At 36.3% G+C, this 19,532-nt stretch overlaps 1 protein-coding gene across 3 annotated transcripts in view; it reads right to left on the bottom strand.

Moving 5' to 3' along the window:
* The window catches only part of LOC137246956 (nose resistant to fluoxetine protein 6-like), an 82,736-nt gene that overhangs the window by 7,338 nt on the left and 55,866 nt on the right, over positions 1 to 19,532 (bottom strand). For all 3 annotated transcript variants that reach the window (XM_067778007.1, XM_067778008.1, XM_067778009.1), the window contains exons 2-5: positions 7,664 to 8,184; positions 3,758 to 4,685; positions 3,574 to 3,693; positions 33 to 278 (exon numbers count right to left, since the gene is read on the bottom strand). In XM_067778007.1, coding sequence (XP_067634108.1) covers positions 33 to 278; positions 3,574 to 3,693; positions 3,758 to 4,685; positions 7,664 to 8,120 — 1,751 coding nt within the window. In that variant the 5' untranslated portion in view covers positions 8,121 to 8,184. The remainder of the gene's footprint in view (positions 1 to 32; positions 279 to 3,573; positions 3,694 to 3,757; positions 4,686 to 7,663; positions 8,185 to 19,532) is intronic.

Genomic DNA, 19,532 nt, shown 5'->3' with positions numbered 1-19,532 from the left:
GTATAAATGTAAAAGTAATCACTTAAACTCACTTGGCATATGTGAAGAGTAATATTGTCGCTAAAACATAGTATTGCATTTCACACGCTAAAGACCAGGTCCAATTGAGGCACATCTCATTGTGATCCCAGTAATTTTGTATGAAAAGTAAATTACGCCACCAATATTTCGAACATTTTTCATCGAAACGATCACTGATATGATAAACGGATATATCGCGTATGTAGGCGTAGAATAAGTCCACTGTGCCTACTATCAGCAAATACAATGGGGCAAGTCTGCAAGAAAATTTAATAATTAGTTAAGTATTTCATATGCAAAATAAAAAAGTGTTTTATTATATTAGGAAGTAAATTCTTTATTGGTTGAAAGCATCATTATGAATATTTTAGTCCGTCGAAATTCTGTATATTTAGCAGGCGGAGCTCTCGCAACCCCAAGCTACTCACGCAAGGAGGGGGTTGCACGACATAGAAAGCTGAAGGTGGTCATAGTAAATTTTTCTCGAAACAGTCGGGTTAGTACCTTTATTGTGCTAATTTCTGGAACGTTTCGTGCAATTTTGCGGAACGCTCCGCATCTATGATCATCAACATAGATATAACTTTTCAAAAGCTTCGGGCAGTGTTTTTATCGCTACAAGAATATCTAGAAGAAGCTCAACAATAATGGAAAATCCCAAACTTTAACGTACTTCCTCTGCTTGGTTAAGAGCTAAGTCTTTCTGATACCACGATATATCTAAGAGTGCTAAGTGCTAGGGGTATGTAGCCAGAACAATCGCCATTATTTAACCAAGGTAGTTGAGAAACCTACATGAATTGAAAGCCACGCCTAACGATCTGCTAGGATGTAATATTAATCATGCCACCTCTTTATTAAGGAAACGGCATCCGCAAGTAGCCCAGGCTTCGGAAGTTAGAACACTAGAAAGAGCCTACCTACGGGAATGGATGTATCTCCCTAAAAGTTAATGATTCCTACATCACAACAAAAACGGAATATACTGTTTCTATGACAGTCTACCTGGAAGGATCGCAAAGTTATGCTCATTCAGAAGTTCGACAGCTCAGCTTTCTCAAGCATATCCCAAATAATCTGTGTATCGGAAGTGGAAAATTTTTCAAGTTCAAATCTATTCGTTTTGCGAAAACTTCGTTACCTAGGAAGCAAACAAAGGATGACTGGATACAAATAGTACAGGTAACAGGGTAGCCAGCTCCTGGGTAAGCAACGATACCATTAGGTTAGTCAGTGTAAAGAGTGTGTCATGAATCGGAAACATGAACCTACCCTGTCGATATAGTGTTCCTCCAATTTGGGCTCAGAGCACAAGAATGGCAACAACCAGAGAAACGAGATAGCCGATGAGTTACAATGGAAAGAGGGCTTCGCACCCTTGAAACCCTTCAACGGCTGAAGGGTAACTAAGGGAAAGAAAAAAAGGGAAATAGAAAAGAAGGAAGGCCAAAAAACTGAAACTGAAACTATACCCGAGATGAAACCAGTACTGAAACCAGGATCGTAACCGTATCATACACTAACTACATAAGGAGCTGAAATCCAAAACTTGACCGAAACGGGCACCGTAACCGAAAATAAAAACAGAATCAAAATCGAAACCTTAACCAAAACCGGATAGAGACTGAAGCCAAACCGGAGCCCAAACCAAAGCCGCAATGGAAACGGGCACCGTAACCGAAAATAAAAGCGGAATCAAAATCGAAACCTTAACCAAAACCGGATAGAGACTGAAGCCAAACCGGAGCCCAAACCAAAGCCGCAATGGAAACGTAACTCAAACCGAAACCGACATCAAAAACGACCATATACCGGCACCAATACCAGACGGAAGATGAGACCGAAACTAAAGTCACAACCGAAGCAGTAATGAAACATGAGCTTATTTCAAAACAGGAACAGATATAAAGAACTCGGAACTCAAACCGGAACCGAAACCGAACCTGGAACCGAGTCCAAAAAGTATCATAAATCGAAAATAAAACCAAACCCTGAGCTAAACCTCAATCACAATCGAAATTCCAACCGGAACCGCAAATGGTATCAGAACCGGAACCGGAATGATCATAGGAGGAAGCTGTTCCCATCGACCTATTCGCGCTGGAAAATGGAAGCTAGGGATTATAGATCACATAAAATCCGTTAGTCTTGAAATTAAGCGAACAAACGCTCCGGCTGTAGCAAAAACCGCTGAAAATAGAACAAAGAGGCAGATCAAAATGATATCAATCGCTGATGTGAAATCACTGATCAAAATGTTACCAAAATGCTCAGAGAATACGTGAACTTAAAAAAAAAAAAAAAACAGAATAAAAATGATATTAAATGGGATTAAAAGAAACACAGTGAAGGAATCTGCAGGCCTGTCAAAACACCTCTCTCAGAACTGCCACGGGATATCTTCTTATGTCGTCAAAACATCATCCACCCAGTGAGGCGAGAATACTCCCCATAAAAGAGGAAACAAAAGGCTGAAAAGTCTGTGTTAAATGCTCAGAAACCTGGACATCACAACAGACAACTGATTGATGACATTCTGCCTCTCAGGAATATAAGGGGAGACCTCCGCAAACAGTACGTAGAGATCCAAAATGAGCCAGCAAAGTCTTGTGCCGATAAATGCCCGTTCGCATAGTCCAACATCCGAAACTCGCAGCACTACCTAGGACTACCTAGGAAGACGCGTATCACTCTGGCACGACTTCGATCTGGATGCTGTAATAGGTTATTTATCCAGAATCAATCCCAACATACACAATGTATGTCCTCCAACCATCTTTGCAATTACAGTGCACAACCAACGCCTCTTGCACCCATCTCTATTTTGTCCAACCTAATTAAAATTGCAAGTATCCTTGGAATTCTTGACCATGACAAATTGTGAGTGATCGCAACTATTGTAAAGAGCGAAGGACTGCTAAAAGAAGAATAAAAGGTATGAGATCCGAAATGCGATGGAGCCAGAACCAAAAATGCGCCAGCAGTGAGAGTTGTAGATAAAGAATGTAGAAAAAACTACGAGCAATCAAGAGTAGTGGCAACATATCACCAACTTCGAAGAAGCCATAAGAAAAGACCTTGTATAAATTTATCTACGCAAAGATGTAGGCCAAACTTCTCTTCAAATTTTCGTCGTGCTTGCTTTTAATTTTTCCACAAATTGGCGTGACGAGAGTTACATGTTAAATGCATGTCAACTCTGTACGGCAGATGCAAGTAAGATGAATTCTCATTGAGAAGCTTTTCATGGGAAAAATGCAAATGAAGTGTTTTCTAAACCATTTAGAAACCACACTAAGAGGAAAAAAGCGGGACTTGGACGAAGGATGCTGTTTAAAACTGAGAAATATTAAAAGCCAACCCAAGCCATTTCCTAGGACATCAAAATGCTAAAAGTGGCAGAATTAAAACTAGTAGCGTCTCTTAATGCGATATTTCTGCACTAGTTTGAAAGTAGTGCGATTTGATTAAGTGTCCCAGACTAGTTCCAGAGACTGAAATATACACGCCACCCAGTAGGAAATCGAAAGGTATAAATAAGCATATAATTACCTTAGATAACGATGAAAAAGTAATTTGAAAAACTGCTTCACATTCTGCCACAAACTATTTGTACGTATTATCTCCAATTGTTTAGCATTTCGTAAAAAGTTGTAAGTTTGAAGGAAACCACTAAAAGAATAAAAAAATTTACATTTCAAACACAAATAAAGCATAATCAATTAATTATACTTACCTTATTGTGAAGAAAACATCCACCAGCAACGGCGCCGAGCTCACATATTGAAAGAAAATATGCTCGCCATAAGAAATAAGAAAAGCTTTATTATGCACTGTAAAATATGTATACCATGCCATATGAAAGAGTACAATCCATATCGAGCATACCGAACGCAATCCATTAATAACAGGAATTTCACGTGATACATTTTCTTTCAGTGTAAACATTTTATCGTAATTCTCCAAAAAATCAAAACATTTCACAAAGTCACGTAAATTTCGGAGCGCATTTGGACCCACACCCGCCGCCAAGGCATCTATGGAGTGGCAAGGCTTTACGTCATCACTACTGGCATTCAGCTGTTGTGCTGTAATATTAACAACTCCATTCGCTGTAATATTAACAACTCCATTCGCTACTACATTCTTCTGCTCTTTCCGCTCCGCCGTCGGTTTCATACGCAAAAAAGCTGCCGCCAATAACATTAGGCTTGTAAATGTCAAGAAAGCAGACATCATTTTAAAATTAAGCCTCTTGTAGAAACTTTCACGCAACTTAAAATCTTTTACATAAACAACTTGCGCTCTGATATCAAAAATATCATTCTCTACAAATATGCCTTCTTCGAAATATGCTTTGGAAAGTTCTTTGATTTCATCCGACGTACACGTTGTGGGCAAACAAAGTCCAATGTGTATAATTTCTTCTGACATCATTTTGATCTCGATCTGCCATGGAGAATTATGACGTAAATAAACTACACGATAGCTGACATCGAAGGGCGATGGTTCGGTGATGATGGCATAATGCATTATGCGTTCATAATTTCTGTTGAGTGTTAGAGCGATTGGACGCTTGACAGCGCCGCAGGCCTCACGACTGCCTAACCAGAAGTTTTGACCGAAAACAAAGCCAGATGGTTTAGTGGCCGATGCGTCGAGCACTGAAATGAAGAGAGTAGTAGCCTTTTTGTATTTACGACCGGAATGTCCATCCAAACGAAACGAAACAATTCATTTGTACGGTTTAGTGCAGTTCATGGTGCAAAACCGTATACAGAATAATCAAATACTTTGGGGCGAATTTCATATTATTTCTATATTGTTAAGTACATTGTACGAAACTGTGCCGAACTTGTATGGTACACTGAAATGTTCGAAGCAGGGAATGAAACTTAGAAAATAGTAAAATCGTACATTTCGGAAACGATGCAATGGCAAGATATTAGAACAAAATTATAAAACTAAATTGTACTAAGGATTGTACCAAATTTATTTCGAAAAGATCCCAATTCTAAGCCAAAATTGTACGAAATTATTCCGAAAAGATCCTTGACTGATATTCCATGTATCCACACATCATTCAAAAATGATCCTCACCAATCCCCAAGAAGATTAAAAAAAAATCATATTAACTAATTTTCAGAGGGCTTAGGTTTAACTGGCCGGTCCATGAGGACCTCGCGCAGACCGAATGAGTCCTTAGTGTTACCATAAGTTTGTTTTAACGACCAAACAGGGCCGGACATCATTCTTAATACCAGAAAACCCTTTAAAGATAAGTTAGGGATCTTTCCGGAATATTTTCATACTGTTTTGACACAAGTTTGAGATATTTTTGGAATGACTTTGGTACAATCCTGGAATAAATTCGGGATTTTATTCAGGACTTATTCGTACCGTTCCCGCTACTACTTCTAGATCTGTTCGAATATATGCAGCGGCATCTGAGGTCATCCTCGAGAACTTTTGGTATTTTTTCAGGTTTGTTTTGCGGATTTATTCGAAAAATGTGGGGATAATTTCGGGATTGTTCTGAATGTTATTTTAGGAACATTTCAGGATTACTTCAGATTGAGGAATTATATTGGGACTGTTTTGTGACTTTTTTGACATTAAGGGAGGAACATTTTAGGACTATTTTAGAATTATTTCCAAACCGATTGGCTTCAGCACCATTACGTAACAACTTTCGGAACAATGTCGAAAGTATTTTAGGTGTTCATCGGCTCAATAACAATGGATATTGACAATTTATCGGTTTCTCAACAGTTTTTATAATTGTTGCTATCGATAATTTATCGGTTTGCTGTAGTAAACCGATAACAGCTCGACATTTCTTGCTTACGAAAAGATTCCGATAACAAGCCGATAAAGGTCATGATTGATAGGAAGCCAATAAAAAGCACATAATTAACCGATATTGGCGGCCACCGTAGTGTGATGGTAGCGTGCTCCGCCTACCACACCGTATGCCCTCCTGGGTTCGCACCCCAGGCGAAGCAACATCAAAATTTTAGAAATAAGGTTTTTGAATTACAAGAAAATTTTCTTAGCGGGGTCGCCCCTCGGCAGTGTTTGGCAAGCGCTCCGAGTGTATTTCTGCCATGAAAAGCTCTCAGTGAAAACTCATCTGCCTTGCAGATGCCGTTCGGAGTCGGCATAAAACATGTAGGTCCCGTCCGGCCAATTTGTAGGGAAAATCAAGAGGAGCACGACGCAAACTGGAAGAGAAGCTCGGCCTTAGATCTCTTCGGAGGTTATCGCGCCTTACATTTATGTTTATGTTTAACTAACCGATAACTCGTCTACAACAATCGTATATCTGTTATTATCGATAACAATACGATTATGTACCGATAATAAACCAATAACTCGGCTATATGAGTTGGTAACGCTGACGAGCCGATAACAAGCCCATGGGGCTTTTCTCAAAGAGTACCAAAATTATACTGAAATGGTCCGATATTGCAAATAGGTCATTTTGGTTTGGTTTTGGACAGCAAACCGGTAAAGCTTTTCAAAAACAGTCTCGATATTAAACTCAAAGCGCCCGAAATTACAGTTATCTGCCTTTATCGATAACAAACTCATAACACATCAATATGAAGTCAACAACAAGCCGATTTTATCTGCTATCGATGACAAATTTTATTTTGATAAAAACTCGTTAACAAATTAGAAATTTGTTAGATTTTTTGCTATCGATATCAATTCGATAATAATTCGATGAAGCTTTTATCAAATACTCTCGAAATTATATCGAAATGGATCTTAAATATTTCTGGTCATGGAAAAGTACAAAGCGATTCCGAATTAGTCCCGAAATAATCACGCAACGTTCGCGTTCGTCCAACGTAATTAACTATGTATATTAGACTGGGTCGATTTATTAACCGATATCGCGCCATCAATTTTTCGATAGGATTTGGGCTCAGGAAAAAAGTTCCAGTACGCATACCCAAAAAAAATTATCGAGCCTGCGAAATTTTATTTTTTTTTTACTTTTTTCGACTTTGATTTTTAAGGTTTTTTCAGGACCTACTAAAAAATTTTCATTTGATTTGTAAAATTTTCATGTATACCCTATCCGACCCAGAAATGTCCGCTAAAACATTGTCGATAACAGTTTTTTGAAAAAAAAAATATCCGTCCGTCCGCCTGTCCGTAAACACGATTACTTGAGTAAAGTTTGAGGTATCTTATTGAAATTTTGTATGAAAGTTCCTGGGCACTAATCTCAGACCGCTATTTAAAATGAACGAAATCGGACTATAACCATGCCCACTTTTTCGATATCGAAAATTTCGAAAAACAGAAAAAGTTCGATAATTCATTACCAAAGACGGGTAAAGCGATGAAACTTGGTAGATGTGTTGAACTGATGACGCAGAATAGAAAATTAGTAAAACTTTGGACAGTGGGCGTGGTGTCGCCACTTTTAAAAGAAAGTAATTCAAAAGTTTTGCAATCTGTAATTTGTCAGCTGAGTATGTAATATTCAGTTACACCCGAACTTAGCCTTCCTTACTTGTTTTATTTTGTTTTCGGTATTGTACCATGGCTTGTGCTGAACCGTACAAATTAATCGTACTTTTGCATGCTCTGATTACAACAAATTATATCACATAAGCGCACGTACCTTTCATCGCCCATGGCTCCTTGCGCAAGATTCCATATTGTATTTGTTTCATTTGTCGGCTACAAGCTGCATTGACATTACTACCATTCGCCATACTCGCTAAACCAAATATAATCGAGCTTCGTCTTAAATATTCATATAATTCGTAATTTGTTTCTTTCAAGTCCAAATCCTCAACGTCACCTTCATCATCTTCATCTTCATCATAATCAACTCGACTAGTATTTAATTTTGGTGGCATGTAATGTTTAGCATCGTAATATTTATTATCGCTTGTGTTGTATTTGTTGTAAAGGTGTGTCGCTGTATCTGAGGATCTGTTGTGCTGGTGATTGTGGTTTCCATAGTAGAGGGAGCTGTTATGTTGTGTATTTACCATAAACTGTAAGCAGATAAAGCAAGCTAAGATAAGCAAGCCCTTATGCATTGTAATGCGCGCAGATCTACGTGATCTCATAGCTATGGCAGGTTTAAATAGGTGAAAATGTTGGTTAAGATATTTCCAGAGTGATTTGTGGTTCCTGTAAGAATAAATAATTTAATCATAAGTTCTCGTGTTGCTTCCTGTATAATAGGGGATTTTTTAGTTGTAGGATACTGCTTGCATTATAGAGCTGGTATGCCTCCCTGAAAAACAATCTTTTCATATTACCGAGCGTGATTTTCCCACCAAGTTTAATGTTTAATTACATAGCATAATAAGTGCCTCCCTAAGCTAGAAACCTTGTCGATTTTGCGAATATTGTGCAGAACTGCATAGCACCCAGCTCAGTGGCTGATCAATTTGGAAGGTAATAGCAGAGCGAAGGAATAGCGGTGTTCTGCGAGCAGTTTCTATTGGAAGACTTTCAGCCAACGGGTATACTCGCCTGATGTATTTGAATAAAGCCATCGCGACATCGGAACATAGCGCAAAGAATCTATGGCCTCTGATCGCGCCTTGTAGGGATGGGCGTACGTAAAAGATGACTTAGCTTTTAATGAATTTAAGCTTTAGAAGAGAAAGAATAGCCGTGAAGTCCGAAAAAGAAGAGAGCACTGTAAGCGTTGTTTCGAACCTGGAAATCAAGATCGATTTGTTGTATTGTGGCCGTAAGATAATCCAGGTGGGTTGAAGGCAGTACGTTGACAAGAATCATTCCAAAACCAGATTGAAGTCCTGGCTGAAAAGATGCGACAAGCCTGCTTATAAAAGGCGGTAGAAAGAAAAAATCACTCCCCAGTTCATGGAGCGTTAAGCAAGCTACTCGTAATCACAAGACTATAAACTGTAAATCTGTTATGTACAGCAAAGAAGGAACTTGCAACAACGGGGAACCATTTTCCCCCAAAGTGCAAAGTAAGGCAAGGTGGAAAAGTGTAGCAGTGTACCAAGATATAGTCAAGTGGTTGAAATACACTGAAGGGACGTAGCAAACCGGCTCCAACTTATTCCGTGATTCTAAAGGTAGAGAACGGTTTGACATCGCTTTTACCTGCGAACATGGACGAAATAACACAACTCCCTGACTGTAGTGCCAATAGCCACTTTTGTACTAACAGCGCTTATGTTAGTCTGAGCTGTAATGAATGTAAATAAATTACTTAAGGCAGCGCCTATATAAGAACCACCTATAAAAGCAGACTGCCTTCAAAAGACAACAAACTTGTCCCTCAGCCCCATTGCGGACTGAACCACACAAAACTCCGTCATAGGACGGTGCTAGTGGCACTCGACTGGTAAAATCTTTTGACACAGTCAACCACCGCGCACTATTCCAGGACATGGAAGATTTTTCCCTTCCCCTTGTCTAAAAATATGCACTACAAACGTTCTGCGTGGTTGGCAAGATTCAACTTAAGAACGAAACATCAAAGCCTAGGAGAATTAAACAGGATTGGTGCAAGGTGGTTTCCTATTTTTTTTAAATTTATACATATCAAAGCTCCCCTCACCACGAGAACGATCTACCAACATTTCCCATGCCGACGACTTCAAAATAATTAGCTATCTACCCCGTCTTTCTTTTTTTTTACTAGGACGATCCGACCAAGTTCACGGCCACTCTGTTAAAGACAAGCAAGCAATTTGTTTTCAACAGTCAGTCACCCAAAAATCTTAGCTGTAACGCTCGAAAGCACTTTTACATTTAAGACACATGGTATCTAAAGTGCAAACCCGCAAGAAAATCTTCAACTCTTGTGCCGGCAGCCCAACTTACAAAGCAGTTGGTCGGCAGACTAAAAAAAACTAAGAAAAGGCTGCACGCGTGCCAAAATACTGCACTCATAACTATCACGGGATATCTACATATGACCACGGAACCCCACATACATAGTGAGCCCAAGAAAGCTTAACTTAAAGGGGCATAATGAAATTCCGAACAGCCTGTTTTTGCTGAAATGTCACAAAGCGGGGCATCCCAGCGAACATCTCCTTGATCTAGCCCCACCGCCCAGATGAACAAGAAAATATCTACGTAAGCACGACAGTGAGACACCCACTAATTCAGCCGATTGGATACAAGTCGTGCCTGGTGAACGTTGCATAAACTAACTAGTATCGAAAAACTATGATATTGATGTACATTAGACTGGGTTGATTTATTAACCGATATCGCGCCATCGATTTTTCGATAGAATTTGGGCTTAGGAAAAAAAAAGTTCCACTATGCATACCCAAAAAAATAATTTTCGAGCCTGCGAAAAAAAAATTGCGAAAGGGTAAATTTTACGACCAAAACACTCCCCAAAACCCAAAAAAAATTTTTTTTTCAAAAACTGTTATCGCCAACGTTTTACAACGGTTTAAAAAAAAAAAAAGTATTTCTTGGGTTTTGGGGAGTGTTTTAATCGAAAAATTGACCTTTTCACCATTTTTTTTTTCGCAGGGTCGAAAATTATTTTTTTGGGTATGCATAGTGGAACTTTTTTTCCTGAGCCCAAATCCTATCGAAAAATCGATGGAGCGATATCGGTTAACCATCGTCCATACAAATCTACCCAGGTTAATGTACATATATGTACAGTGAAATTCCCCATTACGGACAGTCCTTATAACCGGACAGCTCCAATAACCGGACAAATTTTGGGCACACAGGTTTTTCATTAATTTTTTCATACAAATATCATCCTACTAAACGGACACTCTAAAAAGCGGACGCGGAGAATTACCGTCCCCACGGGAATGCTCTACGTCATTGAGAGACTTGAGAAGCAGATGTCGTGAAATATTCGCACACGTGAAATGTGATAGGCAGATGTCGCCGCTGTTTTTCATTTAACTCATACGGCGAAAGGCTAAGCAGCGACATCTATTTTTGAAAAAGTAGGTATATTAAAGGCCGCGTTGCCAACCTAAAAAGAAGTAATTAACAAATTATCTGGCTCACAAATTGAACCAGACTTCTATCTGGATTTATCTGGCTCAAATCGTTGTTGTTGCATTTACATGCAAATTTATTTATCTGGCTCAGGATTTTGCCACCGGATGATAGCTAATGTATTTCAAACCATTTTCATAAAAAAAATTCTCATAAACGGACAAAATTCAAAAATATCACAAGCAAGCTTTGTTGTTCATTATAAAAATGAAATAGGTGATTCCCCTTTTAATATGTATGCACACATTCAAGCTATGTGTGTCAAATTAAGGATAGTTTTCCATTCAGTCATGCGAATGGTTGCGTTCAAAGTTCGTAATAATATGGCGCCGAAAAAAAAGGTAGGTACTTTTTATTAATGGAAAATTGGAAATTATTAATGTTTTCGAAAAAGATAAATTATCAGTACGTGGAGTTGCAAAAATGTAAAGTATAGTGAGCCCAAAAATTTAATGGTAGGAGGTACACGTTTCAATATTGGCAAAACACAACAATTCGTTCTAAATGGGAGTCTGGAGTTAATGTTCATCAAAAGCGGAGTTTTCTTAAAGAAGGCGGCTCTGAAATAGACAAGATGTGTTTTAATTGCTTCGCTAAGGCTAGAAGTCAAAACATTCCGATCTCTGGTCCCATTTTGAAAGCAAAGGCAATGGAAATTGCAGGAAAACTGGGTGTACTTAATTTTAATGCTTCAGATGGATGGTTAAACAAATGGCGAATAAGGAACAATGTTGCTTTCAAATGCGTATCTGGTGAAGCTGCAGATGTAAATCAGGATGGTTCGAACAGTTTAGGACAAAACTGCCATCTTTGTTGACCGGTTACAATCCTCAAGACATTTACAACGCAGACGAAAGTGGGATTTCCTTTCGTGCCTTACCTGACAAAATCCTCGTTCTTAAAACCGAAAAACGCGTGGGCGGTAAACTATCAAAGGAAATACTCACAATTTTTTTCTGTGCTAACATGGCTGGAGATAAGGTGCTGCTTTTGGTTACAGGTAAAGCAGCCCGTCCTCGACCTTTTAAACATGTTTCAATCGCAAAACTGCTAGTGGATTGGAGGCTTAATAAAAAAGCATGGATGACTCGAGAAGAAATGAGTGAATGGCTGCAGCAGTTCAATGGAAGAATGAAAAATACAACGGCAGTTAGCCAACCCCTAGATCAAGGTATAATCCAAAATTTTAAATTTTTTTATAGAAGCTTAGTGTTAAAACACTTGCTATCTAAAATTGACAATACAAGTTCAGCCTTAGAGTTCTCAAAATCGATTAATGTACTAGAATCTGTGTATTTCATCAAAGCATCTTGGGATAAAGTGGAAGCTACAACCGTACGAAATTGCCTCCGTAAAGCAGGATTTTTGGAAACTTATCAGGATCTTCCGTATTTTGATCCCGAAGATGACATTCCACTGGCAATATACATATGCTAGGCTTCAGGAAGGACTAGATTTGGCAAATGATTTGGAAGGTTTTCTCCAATATAGAAATTCAATTTGATTCAGAAGATGAATTTTCAGAAGAAATAAGTGAGCCTATAACATCATATGATGAGGCTTTAAAACATGTTGCGCGCTTGAAAAAATTTGCAAAAAATGACTATGTAGCTTTTCAGCACTTTAAAAATATCGATAGTCACTTTGAAAATGAACGTTTTAAATTAAAGCAATCAATGTTTAATCAATCAAGCGTTACCCAATTGTTTCAATCAAACTAGAATTGAAATGTAAAGACTTGTACAATGTACTTAATCGATATATGTATGTATATATATTTATATGTAACTAGTACCGCCTGTGGTCGAAATTCGACCAACTCTTATTTTTTTCAACTCAGTCTATGCATCCAGTGTTGGGGGTAGCGAAATAATGCATTAATAGTTAAGCAGTGAGCGGAAATATACCAAACTGGTCTAACTTACTTAAATTTTTCATTAAGACATTGTAATTTTTATTGTATTTTCTTAAATTTTCTACAAAATTTTCAAATGTAATTATAACGTTTTGGTATGGATCTCCTTAAACAAAAATATAAAAAATATGTAAAATCAAAAGAAAGTGACATAGAATTAAGGTGAAATTACTTGACATTAAATTGAAAAATAGCTTTTTCCACACCACCCGGGAGGTCCCCGTTGGGGCGCTACCGAAGTTAGTTTTGGGTGCTCGTTTCCCCAGTAGGCCTATATCTCCCATATACATATATCGCCCATTTACTTCAATAGTGTCATAATTCAAAAACACGAACTTTAAGTAATGTAATATCTTTGTAGCAAATTTAATATACAACGTGATAAAAGATAATACAATAAAATAAAATAAGAAACATCAAAATAAATTAGCATACAAGACAATATACACATTTTAATGTAATATCTTTGTAGCAAATTTATTTATTTTTTGTTCACTATAAGACGTGCTATATCTAAAATGAGCATAAAATCTGGAAATGCAAAAAACATTTGGGTCAAATTTGCAATTAATTGTTATAAATAAATAAATTTAGTGAGTTTGAACAAAGGTTGACTCATTATTTCTAATTTCATTTTTTTTAAAGCACCTAAAATAAAAAAACAAAGAATCTGTTAAATAAAGACCTATGCTTTTACGTGTAAATAAAATTTGTCCAAAAAAATAGGCCGGTTAAGTTATTACTTCTCTTTAAAGTTTTTTTGTGCGCTAACAATTATTTTAGAACAAGTTTTTAAGGATTTCGGTACAAACCAATATAGGTAATTGGAAACAATGGGAAACAATATTTTATTTCAACAGAAAATGAGCGAAGCAGTAGTTCTCTCACCGTTTGGCGTGTACAAATATAAACATATGTAGAGATGAAACATTTGAGCAAAGCGACAATTGAGAATTTGGAGCTATGTACTCAGGGGGTTTGTGAACATAATGCGTCCTACAGATGGCAATTTTGATAGTTGCACAGATTTTCGAATTTACAAAAAACTTTTTCTATTAATTATAAACAAATAGAGTAATATTTGTTAACAAAAATAGGCCTATGCACTGCGGCTGATCAATACGAATCGATTCATATAACTTTTATATGATTTTACGTATGCTAAGTATGCGAAACAGCCTGTCAATTGATTGTATGGAAATTTTGTTAGCGTATTAATATATAGATAGTGGGTAATATACTGCCTATGCAATATTTCGACCTAGAATCGAAAACGATTTTGGGTCGTTTTTTTGCGTTTAATATACAACGTGAAATTTTCCGATTCAATCAAGTTGCATTTAAACAATAATAAACTAAGCTGAAATAAAAGATAATATAATAAAATAAAATAAGAAATATCAAAATAAATAAAAGACAATATACTTTGTAGCAAATTTATTTATTTTGTGTTCATTTAAGGACGTGCTATATATAAAATGAGCATAAAATTTGGAAATCCAAAAAAAATTTTAGTCAAATTTGCAATTAATTGTTACAAATAAATATATTTAGTGAGTTTGAACAAAAGTTGACTCATTGTTTCTAATTTCATTTTTTTTAAAGGACCTAAAATGAAAAACAAAGAATCTGTTAAATAAAGACCTATGCTTTTACGTGTAAGTAAAATGTGTCCAAAAAAATAGGCCGGTTAAGTTATTACTTCTCTTTAAAGTTTTTTTGTGCGCTAACAATTATTTTAGAACAATTTTTTAAGGATTTTGGTACATACCAATATAGGTAATTGGCAACAATGGGAAACAATATTTTATTTCAACAGAAAATGAGCGAAGCAGTAGTTCTCTCACCGTTTGGCGTGTACAAATATATACATATGTAGAGATTAAACATTTGAGCAACGCGACAATTGAGAATTTGGAGCTATGTACTCAGGGGGGTTTGTGAACCTAATGCGTCCTACAGATGGCAATTTCGATAGTTGCACAGATTTTCGAATTTACAAAAAACTTTTCTATTAACTATAAACAAATAGAGTAATATTTGTTACCAAAAATAGGCCTATGCCTGCGGTTGATCAATACGAATCGATTCGTATAACTTTTATATGATTTTACGTATGCTAAGTATGCGAAACAGCCTGTCAATTGATTGTATGGAAATTTTGTTAGCGTATTAATATATAGATACTGAAGTATGCAAATATTCTTTACTTCCAAAAATTTCTTAAATAAACTATGTACAATACAGTTTATATGTGTGTGGTATATATTTTGTGACTTTATCCCTTATAAGCGGATATCTCCCACGGACAAGAACACTGCGACGGTGAGTGTCCGGAAATAAGGAATTTCACTGCATATATAATAACTTGTATGCTATGAGATAAAATTCTGACGCAGAGGCTGACTAGTGTATTATTGCTATTATCCTGATGCATATACTGACTAGTATGGCATCTGGTATGATTTTAGTGTATGATAGTTTGCAACTGGTATGATGCTGATGCAGAAACTAGAAATTGATATTCCATAGGACATCGCCGTGTTAAAAATACCAGTTGCTAATATGGAAAATACCCACAACTCGAACTAGTTGAAATTGTTGGGAAACAAGTAGGTATTCAACTAGTTGGTTGACTGCAGGTTATGTATGTATGTATGTATGCTTATATTTATTATTATCGCATAGAAATGTAACTGTTACATGATTAACGAAAACAAGAATTAATGGAAATTCACTAAATAAAAATTCATTTTACCAAGTTCGCTTTTGTTTACTATAAAACCTCGCTTGTCATTCATTCATTCTTGCATTGAACTTGGCCCTGAAGACTGCACACATGCATATACATAAACATACGAGTATACATGTACGGAATTAAATGACTGCAGGCGGCTGCATGGTTCTTTGTCTACATTATCATTTAGATTACATTTATGTTTTTAAATTAATTACATTTTAAAGGCTACAAAAAATATAACAGTGCATTCACATGTAATCAAAAATGTGATATTGACGACCTTATTCTGACCATAACCGGTAACATTGCAAAAAGACAGCTTTGCAATTGACATAAAATGAAAATGTGAATGAAATTGAATGTTATTGAAAACAATACTTACATGAAGTTTTAATAATACTAAAAGCTATAAAATAATTAGGTTGGTCTTAGGTACTAGCCATTACACTCCTCATCAATCTAGGGCGTTGATCAGACAATTAAATAAAAGCGTTGGACGCGTGAAATTTCTAAAAATGTGAGGCGTAGCATAACCTGATTAAGGTTCAGTTGGTTTTATACATGATTTTTATACCTTTCATGAACATGAAATGGTATATTAACTTTGGTCCGATGTTTGTAACGTTGAGAAATATAGAAGATAGACTCACCATTAAGTATACCGAATTGACCAGGGCGACGAACTGAGTTGATATAGCCATGTCCGTCTGTCCGTCCGTCCGTCCGTCTGTCTGTTTGAACGCAAACTAATCCCTCAAATTTTGAGATATCTCAATGAAGTTTAGCACAACAATGTATTTTTGTATTGTATCAGACATTTGTTGGCTCCGGTAGGATCGGACCACTATAACATATATCTCCCATACAACCGATTGTTCAGATAAGACGATTTTGGTCATTCCTGCCGCAATTTAAAAAGTATAAACGTGAAACTCGGTTATATATATTCTGGTATATCATAGAAGATATCCTGAAAAAATCACTTTGATCGGAGCTATATATAGTATATATCCCATACAACCGATCGTTCAGATAGAAAGATTTTTCGCCATTTCTCCCTTAGTTTCCAATATAAAAATGTGAAACTTGGTGATATATATTCTAATATATCATAGAAGATTTTCTGTAAAGATCATTTCGATCAAAGCTATATATAATATATATCCCATACAACCGATCGTTCAGATATAAAGATTTTTGGCAATTTCTCCCTTAATTTCCAATATAAAAACGTTAAACTTGGTGATATTTATTCTAATATATCATAGAAGATTTCATGAAAAAATCATTTCGATCGGAGATATATATAATACATATCCCATACAACCGATCGTTCAGATAGAAAGATTTTGGGCCATTTCATTATATTTATCTTAACAATCGTTTAGGTATGTACATCTATGTATTTCTTATCTTATACATCCGATTATTTGGAGATTACGAACGCGATAAGATTATTGTTCAGCCCCATTCATGAAAGGTATGAGTTCTTCGGCACAGCCGGAGACAGTCCCGTCCTTACTTGTTTTAATTATTTTATTTTCAAGTTTTTAGTCTTTATTTAATTGCCTATTATTTTTCATTCTATTTAGTTCATTTAGAGACTCAGTATTACAAGGACTCTTTCCTGACAATTTGTTACAATCTAAGTTCTCAATACATAATCCTTCCAAAGACTTTACTCGACTTATGCTTCTCCCTCTCGAACACCAAAATATTTTGATGTCACTTCTACCGGACTGTATATAATATTTGTTCCAAACATGAGCCAAATCGGACATCATAGGTCGATTTCTATTCATGTATGTATTATGTGTTCCAAATATGGACCAAATCGTTAGCTATGTCCGTCCGACCGTCTGTCCGTAAACGCGATAACATGAGTATATGTTGAGGTATTTTAATGAAATTTGGTATGTAAGTGCCTGGATACTCATCTCAGATCGCTATTTAAAATGAACGAAATCGGACTATAACCACGCCCACTTTTTCGATATCGAAAATTTCGAAAAACCGAAAAAGTGCGATAATTCATTACCAAAGACTGATAAAGCAATGAAACTAGGTAGGTCGGTTGACCTTATGACGCAGAATAGAAAATTAGTAAAATTTTGGACAATGGGCGTGGCACCGCCTACTTTTAAAATAAGGTAATTTAAAAGTTTTGCAAGCTAATGTTCGGTTACACCCGAACTTAGCCTTCCTTACTTGTTTTTCTTATTATTGCATTGTCATAGGGTTCTGAACTATATTCCAAGTTTCAAGCTTGTAGCTTATCGGGAAGTTACTTAAACTTCAATTACAAAATTCTGTTCGCCCGGCCGTTCAAGTCAAGCTAAATAAAACCGTTTAAAAATTGCAAATATAGTTTGTAAATTCTTATAAACTAGTATGTATGTAGACGAAATTCGTATCATTTTCTATACATAAACTAACTTACTGAACACGTAGCTGTAACAAGATGTTACCACCTAATCTTATGGTTACGATATCTTCCGCAAACTCTTGCAAGTACGTGTTCTGTAAATTATGTAAAAATGTTGTAAATTATTTCTTTCACATTTTTATTTTATCCACTACTGCGAGGCTTGCGACTAGCCAACATTACCGATTACGCTCAGAAATTATGCCGAAATTATTGTTTTAAGATTTTTAGTATATATGTATGTGGATGTGATCAACATTTTACCAGAACTTTTTTTCAGAAAAATGGCTAGATGGGCAAAAAAATAAGCTAAATAAAACTAAAAGTTTAAGGCTAACTTTTTGTGTTTTGTTAGTTTTTTAAAGAACGTACATTATAAACATTTAATACTTCTAGTAAAAAACTAAAATTAATTTGTACAATTTCATAGAAAATAAAATGCATCTGTGTTTTATAAAAATTGTTTAAAAAGACGCATTTGACATTCTTTTACTATTACTACTACAGCATTTCTGTTAAGTTGAATACTAAATCTCGCAAAACAAAAAAACAAAAACTGTTCTAAGTAGGTTTCAAATAGCTCCAGAGTTTCTGAAAAGGAGAAAAACACTTCTGCGATTTTACGGACAATTACTGAATTTTTCCAAAAGTGGTAAATTTAAAAAAAAAAAACTTGAAAGCCATAAAAAAATTGCGTTCGCGGTAGCTTTGTCTACTTGCGACCTTACACTGAAAGAAAAATTCTGGTAAAATCAACCGAAATGTCTGTTAATTTTATCCATCGCAACAAGATGTTGAATCAACTGCGCACAAATCGTTGATTCGTAATTGACCGTTTTAGTAGTCAAATGAACAAAAAAAGTTGTTGCGAAAGCTTTGTACGAAAGTACCTATGCTGCCATATAAATAAATAAATGTAAGGTGCGATAACCTCCGAAGAGATCTAAGGCCGAGCTTCTCTTCCAATTTGCGTCGTGCTGCTCTTGATTTTCCCTACAAATTGGCTGGACGGGACCTACATGTTTTATGCCGACTCCGAACGGCGTCTGCAAGGCAGATGAGTTTTCACTGAGAGCTTTTCATGGCAGAAATACACTCGGGGCGCTTGCCAAACACTGCCGAGGGCGACCCCGCTTAAAAAACCTTCTTCTAATTGAAAAATCTTGTTGTTAAAATTTTGATGTTGCTTTGCCCGGGGTGCGAACCCAGGGCATACGCTGTGGCAGGCGGAGCACGCTACCATCACACCACGGTGGCACTTACTAACCGAACGTAAACTGGGCTTACATCAAATATGCTGGCACACATTAAACATTATACACTTTATTATTTTGTTTTATTAAACGCACTTCCACCAAATTTTATATTTTATAATTTATTTAATTTATAGTTTTGAACTTCGCTTTGCAAATAGAAAGGAAAATAGT

This window comes from Eurosta solidaginis, chromosome 3 (genome assembly GCF_040869045.1).
Source record: "Eurosta solidaginis isolate ZX-2024a chromosome 3, ASM4086904v1, whole genome shotgun sequence".
Taxonomy (NCBI): Eukaryota; Metazoa; Arthropoda; class Insecta; order Diptera; family Tephritidae; genus Eurosta; species Eurosta solidaginis.
Note: the sequence above shows the minus strand (reverse complement) of the source record. Positions and strands in the feature narration are given on the sequence as shown.